Below are 17,621 nucleotides of genomic sequence, written 5' to 3'. Positions count from 1 at the left end.
TTAGGAGACTATTGAGGTAGTTGCATGGCGTTCGCTGACCTTGACTCTCCTTTCTTTTCATGTTGTACTGTTCTATATTTCCAGACAGTGTTTTATCAGTCGGATGTTGTTATCATTTAGATGCTCATGCACTCAGTGACACCGGGTTTTGGGGATGAATTGTTTAGTACTTTTGGAGTTATATTCTGTTCTAAAAGGTTTTATTTAATATTAACTGCTTCCGCCTTTATTTAAAAGTTCTATTGTGTTCAGATGTTGAGTTGAAGCTTGCCTTGTACCACGATAGGCGCCATCAAGACAGGTCAGATTTTGGGCCGTGACAGCCAAACCCGAAAGACTCATGCTAGATTTTAGTCGTAGCCATAGGCCATGAGTATAACGTACTAATAAGTCCAGAAGCAGGCGTGTATGTAGCGTATAGGTGACGGATTCAACTGAACCCATAACTTTTGATGCGGAGCATAAATTTATATGTAAAATCTAATAAAATTGCAACAAATTGAACCCATAGCTTTAAAAATATAATGAGTTCAATACTAAAAATCTTAAAGACTGAACTCATAGGGTTTAAATCCTGAACTCATCTCTGTCCGGAAGTTCGAGTATATATTTGCCAGAAAGGTCCACAAATAATCGTGCCAAGTCATACTGCCAGTTACAATAACCAAATAACAATCAAACCCCAAAATTTATAGTAGTAGCTAATGTACCCAGGGAAAGAAGAAACAGATTAGATCCAACAGATGAAGGTAAATATGTCGATCCAGAAAATAGAAAAAAATTCGGACATGCTGTTCCAGATTTATTGCTTTTATACATAATCTGCGTCTGATTTAACTAGCACTTGTATTGCTCCTTAGACCGGCACCATTCTTCTAACGTAGGAGTTGCCACCCCCACATTTTTCATGTCAAATATGTTCGCTGCAACACAAAAAAAACAGCACAGCTATCAGCAGCTTGAGATGGATTATAAATGATCCAAACATATGTGTTTGCGTTAAATGAATCCAGGTAAGATCGATGTCAAATTAGCTTTTAAAGAACCAAGATCATGGGTTCACATGAGCTTAAGTTTAAAGTTTCAGTTTCACTTAGGTCAAAGCAGGAAAAGCTAGTTTCATTAAAAATAGGATTGCTAAGAGCCTAAGACCACCAAAACACAGAAGAACAGATCCGCCAATTAAACAGAAAGGCTGGATCGCTGCTCTCAAATGAGGAAGAGATCAATAATCGTTCACCCTACAAATAGAACTTACAGGAATTGTCATGTAAGACACAATTTAATGTCTAAATTAGCAAAGTACATAAAAATACGGAAATCGCAAGGAACAAAGTCTTTAAAACGAACTACATAAGTTTGATGGTCCTCAACGATGAAAAATTAGGCAACTTCAAAACGAACAGAAGCAGTGAAACTTAGTTCAATGGCTATAGTCCTAATTTTAAACCATCCTCACCATCTACAAAGCAAGCATAAATGCATGTATCCAGGATGAGGAGAAATGTCAACCCCTGTGGTCTGAACTTATGATCCGGTTAAGTGATCGTCAATTGTAATTTTTAACCACTTAAAATAAGATATCGTATAAAGTTATTTAATAGTTAATACTAATCAAGTCCGCTCATACCTAGATTAAAGGGCAAGTAACCATATGCTATTTTAAAAAAAACAGTTCAATAAGTAAAGAAGCACATAAACGTCTGCTTTGTGAAATCTATCACCCTTCACTAGGTGCTGGGGAATAATACATACCGATATGTATATCAGGAGTAGCAGCAGCTGTGGCATCTATAATGACCGTAACACGTTCATAGTCCAATGCTACAGCATCAAAGACAGTCTGCCGTATGCAGTTTGGAGTTTGAACACCTAAACAAGAAAATTTATCAGCCATTTGACAAATACAAACACATCAGCTAATCGAACCCTAAAGTCTACAGCTGGAGAAAAACTCGATTATAAGTATCCAATTACCAATAATGACCAAGTTGGTAATGCCAATGCCCTGAAGATACGAATGAAGGTTCGTGTTAAAAAATGCACTGAACCGGGTTTTCACCAATTTGTAATCATCTTCCTGAATAACAAGCCCATCAACCAATTCTGCCCCGACACTACCCTTTGATGTAGGTTTTGGTTTCCCATCACCATATAAATGCCGACGAAACAATTCAACATCTCTACCTAATGGATCATGCTCACGGACAACCTACAACAAATGGGCCACATGGGATTTGTATGTTAGTAATAAGTTTAACTTCCACACACTAGCAGTCTATAATAAAAGGCAACCCAGTGCACTAAGCTCTCGATATACGCGGGGTCCGAGGAAGGGCCGGTCCACAAGGGTCTGTTGTAAGTAGCCTTTTCCGGCATTTCTGCAAGGGGCTGTTTCCACGGGTCAAACATGTGACCTCCTGATCACATGACAGCCACTTTACCAATTACGCCAAGACTCCCCCTCACTGACAGTCTATAATGTCACCTAAAAAATAACTACGGGTGACAATTCACATAAACTAGAACTAGTAACCTAAAAAAAAAGTTACACATTGTAACAAGTACATGGATAGTGTAAATATAAGTTTGCACAGTCAGTGTATATAAGTTAAATCCGTCAATAATTCCTATTAATCAAAGAAAGATTTTAAATTTGCAGCTAAAAAGGCAACGACAAAGGGCTGTGACAAATTTAGGAGCAAGTTAAGAATACCCAAATAATGGGGATGCAACGGTTTCTTGCAACCTCAACAGTCTTGATAACGTTAGGAACAATAGCTTCGCCTCCTTTAACTAGCATAGGAGCACCTGGTAGTACAAAATCTTTCTGGAAATATAAGTAAAAATTACATATTGTCAAATAATTCAAGAAATTTGAAGAAATGATTGCTGTTATGCTGAATAAGAAGAATATTACCTGCATGTCTATGACAAGAAGAGCGGTTTTGTTCCATTTACAACCATTTTCTGAGGCCATTTGCTGATTACAAACTTTGAATTGCCAGAAAGATTTGAGACTAACTACTCTTGTTTGGTCGGTCTCGAGTTTATCCCTTCCACCCAGTTTCAACTTTCAACTGTTAATATTTCGAACTTTGACTTCATTTATTGCTTGGGCCAGGCTAATTTTTTTTCTTTCACGTGGTGAATATTTTATCTAAAGATCCATTGGGCTTTGGTCTAGGCCTGGTGCAATCACTTCTCTATGGTGGCCTTTTGCTTTAGCTGGTATGTTTTCCTTCTTCTTTTTATTCACAAAAAATAAAATAAAAAATAAGGGATAAAAATTCATTTGATTGAAAAAAAAGTTTTTTCAAAAATATTTTGATAAGGTTTCTCACTCAATTTGGGCTACATTTTAGCTCATTTATACAACATTTTAGCCCAAATTTAAATGGGCTGAATTGAGTGTGTCAAAATGGGCTAAGCTAACAAAATAGGCGAATCGTTGACCGGTCCAAATTTGGGCGGGTTGGATGGGTCATGTTTTTTTGGGATGATTTTGACACCCCTTAGCGGGTGATGGGATAAAGGGAGATAAGCGTGAAAATAGCACGGACTAACTAGTTTTCGGACTGGTAATTGAAAAATAGCCAGCGTTTGCAATGCCATTAAAAAATAGCCACTATTTTGCTCCAATACGGAGAGTTCCAACATAATATACTAGAGATCGATGCACATATATATGAACTTCTAACATATTATGCTGGAACTCTATCACACGGAAAGTTCCAGCATATTATGTTGGACCAGTATATTATGCTGGAACTCCAGTATATTATGCTGGAAGCTCACATGTAAAAAATTCAAACTCTAGTATATCATGCTGGAATATTTTTCGAATTTTAAACAGTGTTTTCGTTCAGATTTATCTTTACATAATAAGTGACTAAATTTCGATTACTTTTGAAACGGTGGTTATTTTTCAATTACCACATGTAAATCTTGCTATTTTTTAATTTGAGCGTCCTCCTTAACTCGCTAATGGATGCTTTTGGAATATCTAATCAGAATAAACATAACGCAAATCATGAACAAAAGCTCCACTATTTAGAAATCAAACTATATTCTATTGAATTGATGATTATAGAACTCAGCCGCCCAGCCACTCCCAAAGAAAATGTTTCTGAGGACATGGGAGGAAGACACGTAGAAGCAAAATGTTAAGGCGGGTCTATATTGTTGGTTAAGAATTCACATAAATCTAGTAACTTTGCTCAGATACAGTAAATATTTTGAGAAATTCACTAAAAATTTATATATTTAATTGTAAATTTAATTATTATTATAATATTATTTTAAGATTGTTGTAGGAACACGGCCATGCAAAAAGTATATAACGCTTTAAATTAAAAAAAGCTATGTATGACACTTGCTTTGTGAAATCAAAATTGGTAACGGCAGTAGCCACTTGCCATTATAAGCTGTCATTATCTGGCTTTGCAGGAAAAAAAATATATATATCAACATAAATAAATATATACTAATAACACTTTTAATAAAGCACAAGTAGACAACATAATGGGTACTATTTTCTTCCTTTGTGATATTTTAGCATGATCATGACTTGATGATTGTATTGACATGTGTTTAGCCACATTTATATATTTTGCTGTTTGTTGGACATTATGAACATTACCGATAGTCCCTTCACTTTTTGCATCCCTTTTCTTTTTTTTTAATCATTTTCTATCTTTTGCTAGTGGAAAACGATTGTGAAATGACCTATGCATATCTCACACTCAATAGTCTAGCCTGTCTAGGATAGATCCATCCCTGCACCCTTTTCGTACCGCATACCACATAGTAGTATGTTTTTATTATATATTCGAGGTGTCCGGATCAATTTATACGCATTTTGTTTATCACATGTATTAATAACTTTGTCCATTAGAATTTAAATAAATGAAAATTAAAATCATCAAATATTTTGTCTCTGCTAGAATTTGAACATAATATGCCTTATAATTCTCGACTCACTCCATTAACTATTAAATGGTACCCTTGAGTGCCACAGACCATATATGCTAGTGTTTAACTCTCTATACATCTCTTTTTTCATATTATAAGCCAAGGGAAAATCTTTTTTTTTTTCACAAAAAATATTACGCGATGATGACATCATATAAGGATTGCAACCTGCGCATCTTGATCATTACAGATATCAATAACTTTGTCCATAAAAACTTGGACAAATGAGAATTAAAAATCATCTGATGTCTTGCCTTCGCTAAAATTTGAAACTAATATCTCATGATTTTCAACTTACTTCATTGATTATTAAACCGTAACTTTGGGTGCCACAACAACAACAATATACCCAGTATTATCCTACACCGTGGGGCCTGGGGACAAAATTATTACGTTATGATTACATCATGTAAGAATTGCAACTTGTTCCTAATACTGTGAATGGGTTGGTGTCGCGCCCACTTTTTCTCGAGCGAAATCGAGTTCATGACATTTGGGAGGACAACTCATTCCCTTTTGGGAATTGGGTTTGAATTTGAAGAGTCGCCACCTAATGATTATGGTGCATTAGGACACCAAGAGAGTTTGATTTGAGTAACCAGAGATAGGGTAAGGGCTTAAAATTATCCTAAGGGGAAGGTGTTAGGCACCCCTCAGGATCCACTAGTGTGGTTCCCGGCCAAACTATTGTTATGAATTTAGGTGCAAATAACACGTAAACAAATAAAGCTTCAAATGAGAGGGGATTTTCGCATAAGGGTTTATAAACAAATAAAGTTGGAAATAATTAAAAGAAAGCTGATTTTTCTTTAAAAAAAAGTTTGAAATCTTTAGAAGAAACAAAGAAACAAAGGGAAAGGGGAGTCCTAGGTTTATTAATAATATGAATCACCCCACACAACATCCGGTAATCACTCCTCAGTGAGGGGATACACATGATGTTATCGCGTGGTCATCATATCCATATCTACCCTTTTCCACCCCGTTAAGGTATTAAAGCGCGGAATGGTCTCGTTTACTTATTGCATGCTATTACCCATCCCAATTCTATCAGTCCCAGAGGTATTTAAGACTACTAATCCTAAAAGGGAGGGATATTAGGCTTATTTGTAGTTTCAAAGGCAGAATTCTAAGGCGACATACAAAAACATGTATATCAAGTTGGGGAGAAGCACATAACAAGTAAAAAAGGCTCAGATATACCTCCTTCAATCAAAGAAGCACGTAGTCAGCATGACTTACACATACTGTTTAGGGTCTGATTAAAAAGTTGAGGCAGACTGATTTATTACATAATTCAGATAAGAAACTCGAATCAGGTCTGCCTGCTGGTTGTTATTAATAAAACAGATTCTATTTATAATTTTCACCCTAAAGCTTGCCTAAGTGTTGGACAAGGATTCTATAGACATGATGTCTAATGAATTCAGAAAGCATTGAAATAAACTGAATACATACTGATTAAGAAGGGTTGCCAGATTATTAGAAAAAGGGAAGTTTTTAGCAAAGGTTATAAGTTCTGCAAATGATGACATGTCGTTATTACTGGTTTTAGCCTTATACGTGAATGAAACGATTCAGATTTGATTAATAGTTCCTATAGACATGTTTTCTATGTGTTGTCGATTTTAAAACCTTTTATAGACATGATAAAGAATGCAGAAGCCTTATAGACATGATATCTAGATGCTGAATTTCATTTAAGGCCTATGAACATGATTGCTAGATGAAGAACGGATATACGAGATTTAGTAGGACCTATAGGCATATTTCTCTATATGCATATGCAGAATTCAGATTTCCAGGTACTTATGGACATGATTTCTATATGAGAGCATGCAGAATTCAGAAATACTTATAGACATGGCATCTATGTGAGAAAATCAAAATACCTATAGGCAGGATATCTATGTGAGAATGTTGAATTTCAGAAATACCTATAGGCAGGATATCTATGTGAGAATACAAAATTTCAGAAATACCTATAGACAGGATATCTACTCTTTGCATACATAGTTACTCATCCCTTTTCACTAGCTATCCCTAAGAATTTATTAAAAATTATTACAGCCCAAAAAAAAGTAAAAGAATACATCGAAAATTAATAAGTACAACCAAGGAGAGCCTGATTCAAGCTTCATTTTTGAAATATGAGGTAAACCAACTCCAAAAGATCGTGATCCTAAGACTTTCTCCCATTTGGATGTGTCAAAGTTCCCTAAGAGCCTCAAAGAGGACTCCGGGGAATGCTCACACCCAAATACATTATCAGATTAGGACAAGTGCAGTGTGGAAGGCTCAGCCCTCAAGTGTCCAAGTTCAGAGGGAGCTCAAGGTCCCAAGGCAAGGCTCACAAGAGGGGGGTAGAACTTAAGGACTTAGAGAGTGTGCAAGTGCAGAAATAGAATTCTGAAAGGGGGAAGGGAAAAGGCAACAGCTACAAATAAGTGCACATAGGGGTACATGGGAAATAGTGAAGTTGAAAAGACTAGGCAGGCTGTGGGTATACCCAACAATGAAGAGTGCTAATACACCCAGAAGCCTACTAGAACACATTATTAGAGGCTAGGATCCCAAGGAATCAAGTTTAGTTCATGGACAATAATTTGAATATTGTCATGCCTTAAACCATAGCTCAAACACATAGGGGGCAGGGGTTTTGGGATTCATAATAGGAGCAGGTGGAAAGAAATCAACATGCTAATTCAAGTACAGAAACAGTAAGTAGACATGGATACAAAAGCAGTAAATAAACACATTATTGTGGTGCTAAAGCTTAAATCAGGACATACCAGTTTCAAAGAAACAAATAGAGAAAAGTAGTATGTCTTATAAACATGCCACAATGCATACAAGAGAGAATACTATTGTGTATGAATGTGAGTTTAAAAAGATTGTGAATGAGTGATGTGTTTGTGAAAGAGTCGTGCATTTATAGTGTCAAAATCAGGCAGAAATAAGGTAAGAAAACAGTTAAGGAATTGATTATCAATTAAGAATCAATCACACAAGACTTCCCTTAATTAAGAAATTCAGATTCAAACGGTAAAAGTTATTTAAGGGAAGAAGTCCAATAAACCTTTTGTGAAAAGCATGCAATTAGGGGCAAATACATAAAAAGTTATTTAAGGGACATAATTTTGAAATACACGGTTATACAAATAAGGTAAGAAAATTAATTAGTAGCTAGTAAATCAAGTGTCAGAGATTTTGTAATTATTGGTCTATGAATGAACCAAGTCAGAAAAGCTGAGAAAGGTCTTAACTTAAGTCGAGTCACAGGAAAAACAACAAACAAAGAAAAAAAATCAATCAGACCTATTCAGAAGGAAGTCTGAACTAATCACAAATTTGAAAGCCATTTTAGAGGGAAGTTCATCACATATAAAGACCATATAAACATGTTAAGCTGAAAGAAGATGTTGTGTTATTGCAAAATCAGTAGATAATAGGCTACAGGAGCATGGTTGTCACATATGTTAGCAATGTAGAAGAGAAGTAACATCTAGTAGCATACAAAAGATTCAGTGTAAAAGACCTTAGAAGAGTTTAGCAAAAGTCAGAATCATATGAAAAACAAGGATTTCAAAACTCAGTTCAGAGACTCAAAATAGATTTGAAAGAGTTAGGGTTTTTGAAACAAAATCAGTTCAGGCAAATCACATAGCCAATGGTTTCCAAACTTGAAAAAACCCCCAAATTCTAGGGTTCTACCATCAGTCGAGTGCAGAGATGAGAAGACAAGTAATTGAGTCGGAACATGTTCAGAGGTCTCAGAAAAGAACTGAAACCTTTAACATGTTCCTTTCAGCAACAGAAACTTATGAGAAACATGGTAGAAGAGTAACATGCGAAACACAGTAGGTGCTCAAAGAAAACATGGTAGAAGAAACTAATACAAAACATAATGAAGAAATGCTAAGAATAGGAGAAGCATATTAAGAAGTATTAGAAGAAACTTAACTAGAACAAAGTAGAAGAAATTTAATAAGAAACACTCAAGAACACAGTAGAGGAAATTTAATAAGAACACAGTAGAGGAAAATACGGTAGAGAAAGCACACAAGAACACAGTAGAGGAAAATATAGTAGAAGAAACACACAAAAGAAAGAGAAAATCAAAGAAACATCTAAATATCTCCAAAAAAAAAACTCTAGATCGGAAAAAGAAATGGTTTTGAAAGTAGTTTTTTGAAAGAAAATCCAAAAAATCATTTAAAAGCTTAGAGAAAGCATAGATTTGGAATAGATCTAAAGAGATCAGAAAAACCTCAAAACTAGGGTTTTCAGAGGAACCCAAATGGTGAGAAAGGCTTGGATCTAAGCAGGAGGGGTCGAAACCAAGCTCGAAGCAGGCATGGCTTGCCGGAGCAGGCCAGAGATGGCCGTGGAACTTGAATCGACAAAGGTCTGGACCAACCCTTCGTGGTCAGGCCACGAGTCTTCAGTTAACCAAACGTGAGGAGCCATAGGTGGCTTGTGGGTAGTGAAACCACCATGGGTTTAGGTAAGAAGGTGTCCGGAGAAGATAAAAAAGAACTCATCGGAGAGGAGGGGAAGGGAAGGTCCCACAGAGAACCAGAGGTAGAGATATAGATACGAGTGAGGGAAAATGAGGGGTATTTGGGAGGGTCGTTTGATTAAAAAAGGTAAGGGCGGATCTAGACCGTTGATCAAAATTGATCAATGGCCAAGATTTGATCCGGGTTAGGTCGGGTAGTTTTAGGATTGGGCTTGGGGTCTTGGGTCGGTTTAATTTGGATTGGGGATTGGGTTTAATTAGGCCAGATTTTAGGCTAAAATTGAAATGAATTGGGTTGTTATTTAAATAGCCAGTTTTTCCCTTTTAAAATTAAAAAATAGTAAATTAATTTTTGGAAATAAATTGAAAGCATCAAAATGGTTTATAATACATAATTATCAATTTAAAAATATAAAATCTCATTTTATGAATATGAAACGAATTTAAACCTAAACATGGCTAGTATTGCAATTATGCAATTCTATCCTTTAAAATACCAAATAAATTTGTAAGAATATGTAAAAAATACCTTAGTTATATTTTAATATAAACATGAGACTTCAATAAATGAATCACCAAAAATGATAATTTTGGGATAATTATTGGGGTTTTCTTGATAAAATAGGGCAGTAAATTGATTTAAAAATCTTTGAAAAATTAAGAAAATAATGTAGCCTTGGGGTATACTTATATATACATATACATGCTATTTGAAAGGTATTTTGCATATATAAATACAGGAAAAAATTGGGTATCAACAGCTGCCCCTCTTTACCCGGGAAGGATGAAAGAGTTATCGGGTAAAGATATGATGACCAATTTTGACCGAACAAAATGGTTTGAAGAGGATGGCTACGCCCTGGCTTGTGAGCTGCCTACATATCCCTGGTCTTACAGGAATCAGACCATATGTAGTTCAAGATCCGTCGGCGGAGTATGCCGATGGAGACTCTTCAAGAACGGAAGCATTTTTCAGGTTGGGATGAATGGTCAAGGTCTAATGGGGCTGCGGGACCTGGAACGGGATTGCACCTGCTGAGATGACCGTTGCTTGCCGGTTTACCTGCAAATCAGCAATACAAGTGTATATTGTGCGAAAATTTAAACATGATGCAAGTTCCCGTCGGACCATGAATGTTGTCTTTGTACGGTTAGGATGGCATCCTCAGACCATGACGTCCTGGGCCATGAAGCGTTTAAAGGATTGCAGGCCATGAAATTATGCTCTCGGGCTATGAGAATGATGCCTTTGAATAATGATATGCAAAAGATAAAAGGGGTCCTTAGGCCATGACATGACGTTCTCGGGCTAAGAAAATGGTGCCTCCAAACAATGACGCCTTTGGACAAATTGACGATCTTTCATCCCATGCAATGTAGAAGATGGTGATATTTCAGCCATGCAAGATGTAAATAAAATACCGATATTTCAACCATGCAAAAAAGTGTAAATAAAGTGGCGATATTTCAGCCATGCAAGATGTAGATGAAATGGCGCTATTTCAGCCATGCAAGTGTAAATGAAGCGGCGATATTTCAGTCGATGTAAATAAAGTGGCGATCTTTCAGCCATGCAGATGGAGACAGTGCTTAGGCTTGGAAGGCAAAATGGTAACCTTATGTAATGCAGAGAATGCAGATGGAGACAATGCTTAGTTTCAGAAGGCAGAATGGTAGCCTTATGCAAAGGCAAAATAGTAGCCTTATGCAATGCAAGAAATGCAGATGGAGAGAGTGCTTAGTCTCAGAAGGCAGAATAGTAGCCTTATACAATGCAAGAAATGCAGATGGAGACAGTGCTTAGTCTCGGAAGGCAGAATAGTAGCCTTATGCAATGCAGAAAATGCAAATGGAGACAGTGCTTAGTATCGTAAGGCAGAATGGTAGCCTTATGCAATGCAGATAATGCAATTGGAGACAGTGCTTAGTCTCGGAAGGCAGAATAATAGTCTTATGTAATGCAGAGAATGCAGATGGAGACAGTGCTTAGTCTCGGAAGGCAGAATCGTAGCCTTATGCAATGGAGATAATGCTTAGTCTCGGAAGGCAGAATAGCAGCCTTATGCAAGAGATAAAAAGGCAAATGGTAATAGAATTTTCTTAGCTGATAGCCGATTCGCGATATTGCGGCTGCTGGGGATATTGTGTGCGGATAGAAACTGTGAATAGGTGTGACGGTTCTGAGAGTTGTATTCCTGAACAATATGAGTGTATAATATATTCGATGATTTTGCGACTCGGGTGCCTGCATCCAAAGAAAATCGTGAGTTTTGTAAAGGGGAAAGGTTAGTTCGTATCCGCCCTGACTTTGCTTGACCTGCTCGGCTCTGTTTCGGTGATACTGTGTGTATCATTGGGGTAGCATTGCTAAACAAAAAAATTTCGGTAACAGACATGCATGATTTAGTAAAAATATAACATAAATACATAATCGAGAATAGTTTTCTTTAGATGAACCGACGACCGCGACGTGGTTCAAGACATTGCAACTTCTCTTACTCCGTAATTTTGAGGGTCCTCCTCAAAATTCTACCCCAGTTTACTTGGCTGTTGCTTCTGATGGCTGCTTGCGGTGACTGGCTGAAATTAACTTCGAAATTTTGAGGGTCCTCCTCAAAATTCTGCCCTAATTTCCAATTGCAGGGGGAATGGAAGTTTTGTTGAATTGTGATCGAACCCATAGGACTGCCTACGTATCCCCTTTTAAACGGGAATCAGGTCAGGCGTAGTTCAAATTACATCATACGGGAAAGCATAAAGATTATACATAGTAGAGCTTGACTACATCTTAATTGATCGGCTTTGGCCAGACTTTTCCGTCCATTTCCACAAGTATGAGGGCTCCTCCTGTTAGAACCCGGTGAACCATGTACGGACCTAGCTAGTTGGGAGAGAATTTCCTTTTGTCTTCATCTTGATGCGGGAAAATTTTCTTTAACACCAGCTGCCCCGGTGTGAACTGTCTTGGCTTGACTCTTTTATTGAAGGCTCTGGACATCCTGTTCTGATAAAGCTGACCCTAGCAAACTACATTCATTCTCTTTCCATCTATAAGAGCTAGCTGCCCGTAACGATTCTTTACCCATTCTGCATCGTTTAGATTTGCTTCCTGTATGATTCTTAATGAGGGAATTTCCACCTCGACGAGAATGACGGCTTCTGTACCATGAACCAGCATATAGGGGGTTGCCCCGGTTGATGTGTGGACTGTGGTGCGGTATCCCAATAAAGGAAATGATAGCTTCCCATGCCACTGCTTATGCTTCTCTATCATTTTCCTTAGTATCTTCTTGATATTCTTATTGGCGGCTTCTACTGCTTCGTTCATCTGAGGTCTGTAGGCTTTAGAATTCTTGTGTTTGACCTTGAAGGTTTCACACATGACTTTCATTAGGTCACTGTTGAGATTGGAACCATTATCAGTGATGATTGATTCCGAAATCCCGAACCGACAAACGATACAGTCGCGAACAAAGTCTGCCACGACTTTCTTAGTCACTGCTTTGTAAGATGCTGCTTCGACCCATTTGGTGAAATAGTAGATTGCTACTAGGATAAACCTGTGCTCGTTGGAGGCGGCATGCTCGATTGGTCCAATAACATCCATTCCCCAGGCAGCAAACGGCCACGGCGAGCTTGTTGCATTAAGCCCGTTTGGAGGCACCTTTATCATATCTGCATGTATCTGACAGCGGTGGCACTTTTGGAGATACTGGATGTAGTCCATTTCCATAGTCATCCAAATATAACCCACCCGGAGTATCTTCTTGGCTAAGACAAAACTGTTCATATGTGGAGCGCAGGTCCCGGCATGGATTTCTTCTAGTAGTTTGGATGCTTCTTTTGTGTTGACACACCTTAGTAATACCAAGTCCGGAGTCCTCCTATACAGGATTCCTCAACTATGAAAGAAATTGTTAGACAACCTTCAGAGTGTGCGCTTCTGAGTAGTGTTTGCAAGTTCCAAGTATTCTCCTTTTGCCAAATATTCCTTGATATCATGAAACCAAGGCTTTCCATCTGCTTCTTTTTCGACATGAGCACAGTAAGCTAGTTGATCATAGATCTTTACCGGAATGGGATTAATGAAGTTCTTGTCTGGATGTTGTATCATGGAAGATAGGATAGCCAATGCATCGACAAACTCATTCTGGATTCCGGGAACATGTTGGAATTCCGTCTTTATGAACATCTTTCTCAATTCCTGTACATGATGCAGATAAGGGAGTATCTTGGAGTTCTTGGCCGCCCATTCTTCTCGGACCTAATGTATAAGCAAGTCTGAATCTCCGATCACTAGCAACTCTTGGATGTTCATGTCGATGGCCAGTTTGAGACCTAAGATGCAGGCTTCATAATCAGCCATATTGTTAGTGCACGGGAATCTAAGTTTAGCGGACACCGGATAATGCTGACCGATTTCCGATACGAGGATTGCTCCTATGCCAACTCCCTTGAAGTTTGCTACTCCGCCGAAAAACATTCTCCAACCGACATAGGATTCTGCAATATCTTCTCCTAAGAATGATACCTCTTCGTCAGGAAAATACTTTTTCAGGGGTTCGTATTCCCCATCCACGGGGGTTTCAGCAAGGTGATCTGCTAATGCCTGTCCCTTGATTGCCTTCTAAGTTACGTAGACAATGTCAAATTCACTCAACAAGATTTGCCACTTGGCTAGCTTTCCAGTAGGCATGGGATTCTGGAAGATGTACTTCAAAGGATCCATCCTTGATATGAGATATGTAGTATAGGCACAGAAGTAGTGGCTCAGCTTCTGAGTTACCCAAGTTAAAGCACAACAGGTGCGCTCTAATATAGAATACCGAGCCTCCTATGGGGTGAACTACTTACTAAGGTAATAGATGGCCTGTTCCTTCCTTCCCATTTCATCATGTTGCCCCAGAACACAACCGAATGCTCCATCCAATACTGCGAGGTAGAGTAATAGAGGTCTACCTAGCTCGGGGCGGGACCAAGACTGGTGGTGTTGACAGGTACTCCTTGATTCTGTTGAAGGACTTTTGGAAGTCATCAATCCATTTGGTAGCGGCCTCCTTCTTCAACATCTTAAAGATTGGCTCACAGATAACTGTAGATTGTGCTATGAACCGACTGATATAGTTAAGTCTCCCCAAGAAACTCATCATGTCCTTCTTGTTCTTTGGTGGTGGCAACTCTTGAATAGCTTTGACCTTCGATGGATCCAATTCTATTCCTCGGCGATTTACAATGAATCCAAGTAGTTTTTCGACGGGAACCCCAAATGGACATTTTGCGGGATTCAGTTTTAGGTTGTATCTTCTCAGTCTATTGAAGAACTTCCTCAAATATTCCATGTGATCAATGGATTTTTTGGACTTGATGATAACATCATCTACATATACTTCGATCTCCTTGTGTATCATATCGTGGAAAATGGCGGTCATGGCCCTCATGTAGGTGGCCCCAACATTTTTTAATCCAAATGGCATTATCTTGTAACAGTACATCCCCCATGGCATAATGAAAGCCGTTTTCTCAGCATCTTCTTCATCCATCCAGATCTGATGATACCTCAGTAAACAGTCTACAAATGACTGCAACTCATGCCTGGCGCAATTGTCGATCAGGATGTGTATGTTTGGCAAAGGAAAGTTGTCTTTTGGACTGGCCCGGTTGAGATCCCTATAGTCAACATAGACTTTGACCTTCCCGTCCTTCTTTGGCACCCGCATGATGTTGGCTAACCACGTCGGATATTCTACTACCCTGAGAACCTTGGCTTTGACCTATTTAGTGACTTCTTCTTTGATTTTCAAGCTCATATCAGGCTTGAACTTTCTGAGTTTTTGCTTTATCGGTGGACATGTCGGATTAGTTGGCAGTTTGTGTGCCATAATAGATGTACTCAGACCAGTCATGTCATCATACCATCAAGCGAATATGTCTTCATATTCCCTTAGAAATTCTTTGTATTCCTTCTTTTCTGATGGCGATAAGTGGACACTGATTCTCGTTTCTTTGACGTTCTCTGCATCTCCCAGGTTAACAATCTCAGTCTCGTCCAGGTTGGACCTAGGTCTGTTCTCAAAATTCTCAACTTCCTTAACAATATCTTTCGGTATTTCATCTTCCTCCGAATCTGTGTCCGTTTGTTGCGTTGTCTCGTTGCATGTCACAGTTATTGGTTCATCAAGATGAGTAATAGTAGTGCTGTATAAGTAAAGTAATGAGAGAAAATAATAAGAGTAAAATTTATATGGAAAATCGAAATGCTTTAAAAATTCCATAACTGTTTTGAACATTGTAGATCTTATTGCAAAATTTTAAAATGCGAAAGGAAAGTCAACTAGTAAAAATGAAAGATAGTGCATGATGCTTGTTCAGCTTTGCTACCCCGAGGCTTTCCGGGTTCTGGTGGTTCTGATGGTCTAGTTACTGAGGCATGCTCCTCGGTTTATGGCCTGTATGGGAGGGCCTTCCTCCCCCTCCTCCTTGAAAATGACACAACAATCCATGTCATCGTCTTCTAGGAACAAATTCCTTACTGCTGCCAGTGCTTCCTCTTCTTCCGACCTATAGATAACATCGGCTGGCTGGAAAATCTGCTCCAAATGTGGTATTGGCTGCTCCAACGGCTAGTAAGGACCGCGCCATGGTGACGACCAGTTGTTGAATTCCTCCCAAGTATACTCATATCCTAGACCAAATGTAGTACTATGTCTCTTTAGTTTGATAGGCTTAGCAATTCCTTGGAGGTTCTTGCCAAGTCCCTTGCCAGGTTCATATCTGCTCCAGTTCAATATGCTTTTAATTTTGTTGTCCCACCATTTGTCCTTGCCAACGACGTTGACTCGCTTGATGTGGTGATAGGTCTCCCCGCCTATCTTTCTTCTGCCTCCAATTGCTGGGATGGTCTGGCGACTGTATATGGGATTGATACCGTCGTCGTGAATGATCACCTCTTGGTGGTTCCACTCAAATTTCACCGCCTGATGTAGTGTTGACACTAGTGCCCCATCAGCATGGATCCACGGTCGTCCCAACAACAAATTGTAAGATGCTAGAACGTCTATCATTTGAAAATCAGCATTGAACCAAGTAGGCCCCATTTGCAAACACAGGCTGATTTCCCCAATAGTGGACCTTTAGGAACCGTTAAAAGCTTTAACGTTGATGGACCCATCCTTGATCTCATGCAGCTCCTTTCCCAATGTCCTGAGTGTTACCAACTGACAAATGTTGAGGCTGGACCCTCCATCAATCAGGGTTGTGGTGATAAAATAATCTTCGCATTGCACGGTGATGTGCAACGCCTTGTTGTGACTCAACCTTTCTAGTGGCAGCTCATCTTCATGAAAAGTGATCTTGTGACTTTCCAATACCTACCCTACCATGTTTGCCATCTCTCCTCCAGTGATGTTGCTTGGTACATATGCCTCACTCAGCACCTTCAACAAGGCATTCTTGTGTGCATTGGAATTTTGTAGCAAAGCTAGGATAGAAATCTGTGCTGTTTTGTTCAGCTGATCAATGACCGAGTATTACTTGGCTTGTATCTTTCTCTAGAGATCCTCAGGCCCGGTTTCAGTGATGGTTGGTCGACCAGAGGCCTACTTGCTTGACTCAACTAGGTGTTCCGAGGTATAGACCCTACCGGTTTTTGTTATACCCTGTGCCGCAACGGTTTCCCCGAACTTGGCCTTCCCTTTTCTTCTTGCCTCGGCTGTGTAGTCCCAAGGTATGGAATTTGTATGAAATGGCGTTACGGCTGACATTGCCACCGGAATTAGTGTAGCTATCTTTACTCCGAACGGAGCATGTTCCCTGGGTGGTAAAACTACAAATTTGAATGGTGTAGGTGCATTTGCTGGTGACATAAATTCGACCTCAATCATTGGCATCTTTGCAGAGGATGGTGCTTCAAACTCAAGTGGCATAGACATGTTTACCTCGGCATCCCCAGAAGGCTGAATCTGGACTACAATCGGATTAAGGGTGACTATTGGCTCCTTTGGATTGTCGCCTTCTGTGATCAAACCGATCGATCCCTTGAGGTCCCAATCATCCTCTATTTCAATCATGTGAATGTCTCCACTCTTATGGTTTGGTAGAGGGTTATTGCATACATTTGGAGCAGGTT

At 38.9% G+C, this 17,621-nt stretch overlaps 1 protein-coding gene across 5 annotated transcripts; it reads right to left on the bottom strand.

The window, feature by feature from the left end:
• Window positions 1-671: 671 nt before the first annotated feature.
• Window positions 672-3,088, bottom strand: LOC107818522 (putative inactive nicotinamidase At3g16190). 5 transcript variants are annotated; one of them, XM_016644546.2, is made up of 5 exons: window positions 2,921-3,088; window positions 2,750-2,830; window positions 1,978-2,212; window positions 1,756-1,872; window positions 672-923 (listed from the first exon to the last, which is right to left on the bottom strand). In XM_016644546.2, the coding sequence occupies exons 1-5, from the start codon at window positions 2,978-2,980 to the stop codon at window positions 838-840; spliced, it is 579 nt and encodes a 192-aa protein (XP_016500032.2). In that variant the 5' UTR covers window positions 2,981-3,088; the 3' UTR covers window positions 672-837. The 5 variants fall into 5 exon arrangements, with proteins under 5 accessions (XP_016500032.2, XP_016500033.2, XP_016500034.2 ...); XM_016644547.2 differs by having other exon boundaries at window positions 2,717-2,811; XM_016644548.2 differs by having other exon boundaries at window positions 2,750-2,811.
• Between the last annotated feature and the right edge of the window lie 14,533 nt (window positions 3,089-17,621).

This window comes from Nicotiana tabacum, chromosome 6 (genome assembly GCF_000715075.1).
Source record: "Nicotiana tabacum cultivar K326 chromosome 6, ASM71507v2, whole genome shotgun sequence".
In the NCBI taxonomy this organism is placed as follows: domain Eukaryota; kingdom Viridiplantae; phylum Streptophyta; class Magnoliopsida; order Solanales; family Solanaceae; genus Nicotiana; species Nicotiana tabacum.
Note: the sequence above shows the minus strand (reverse complement) of the source record. Positions and strands in the feature narration are given on the sequence as shown.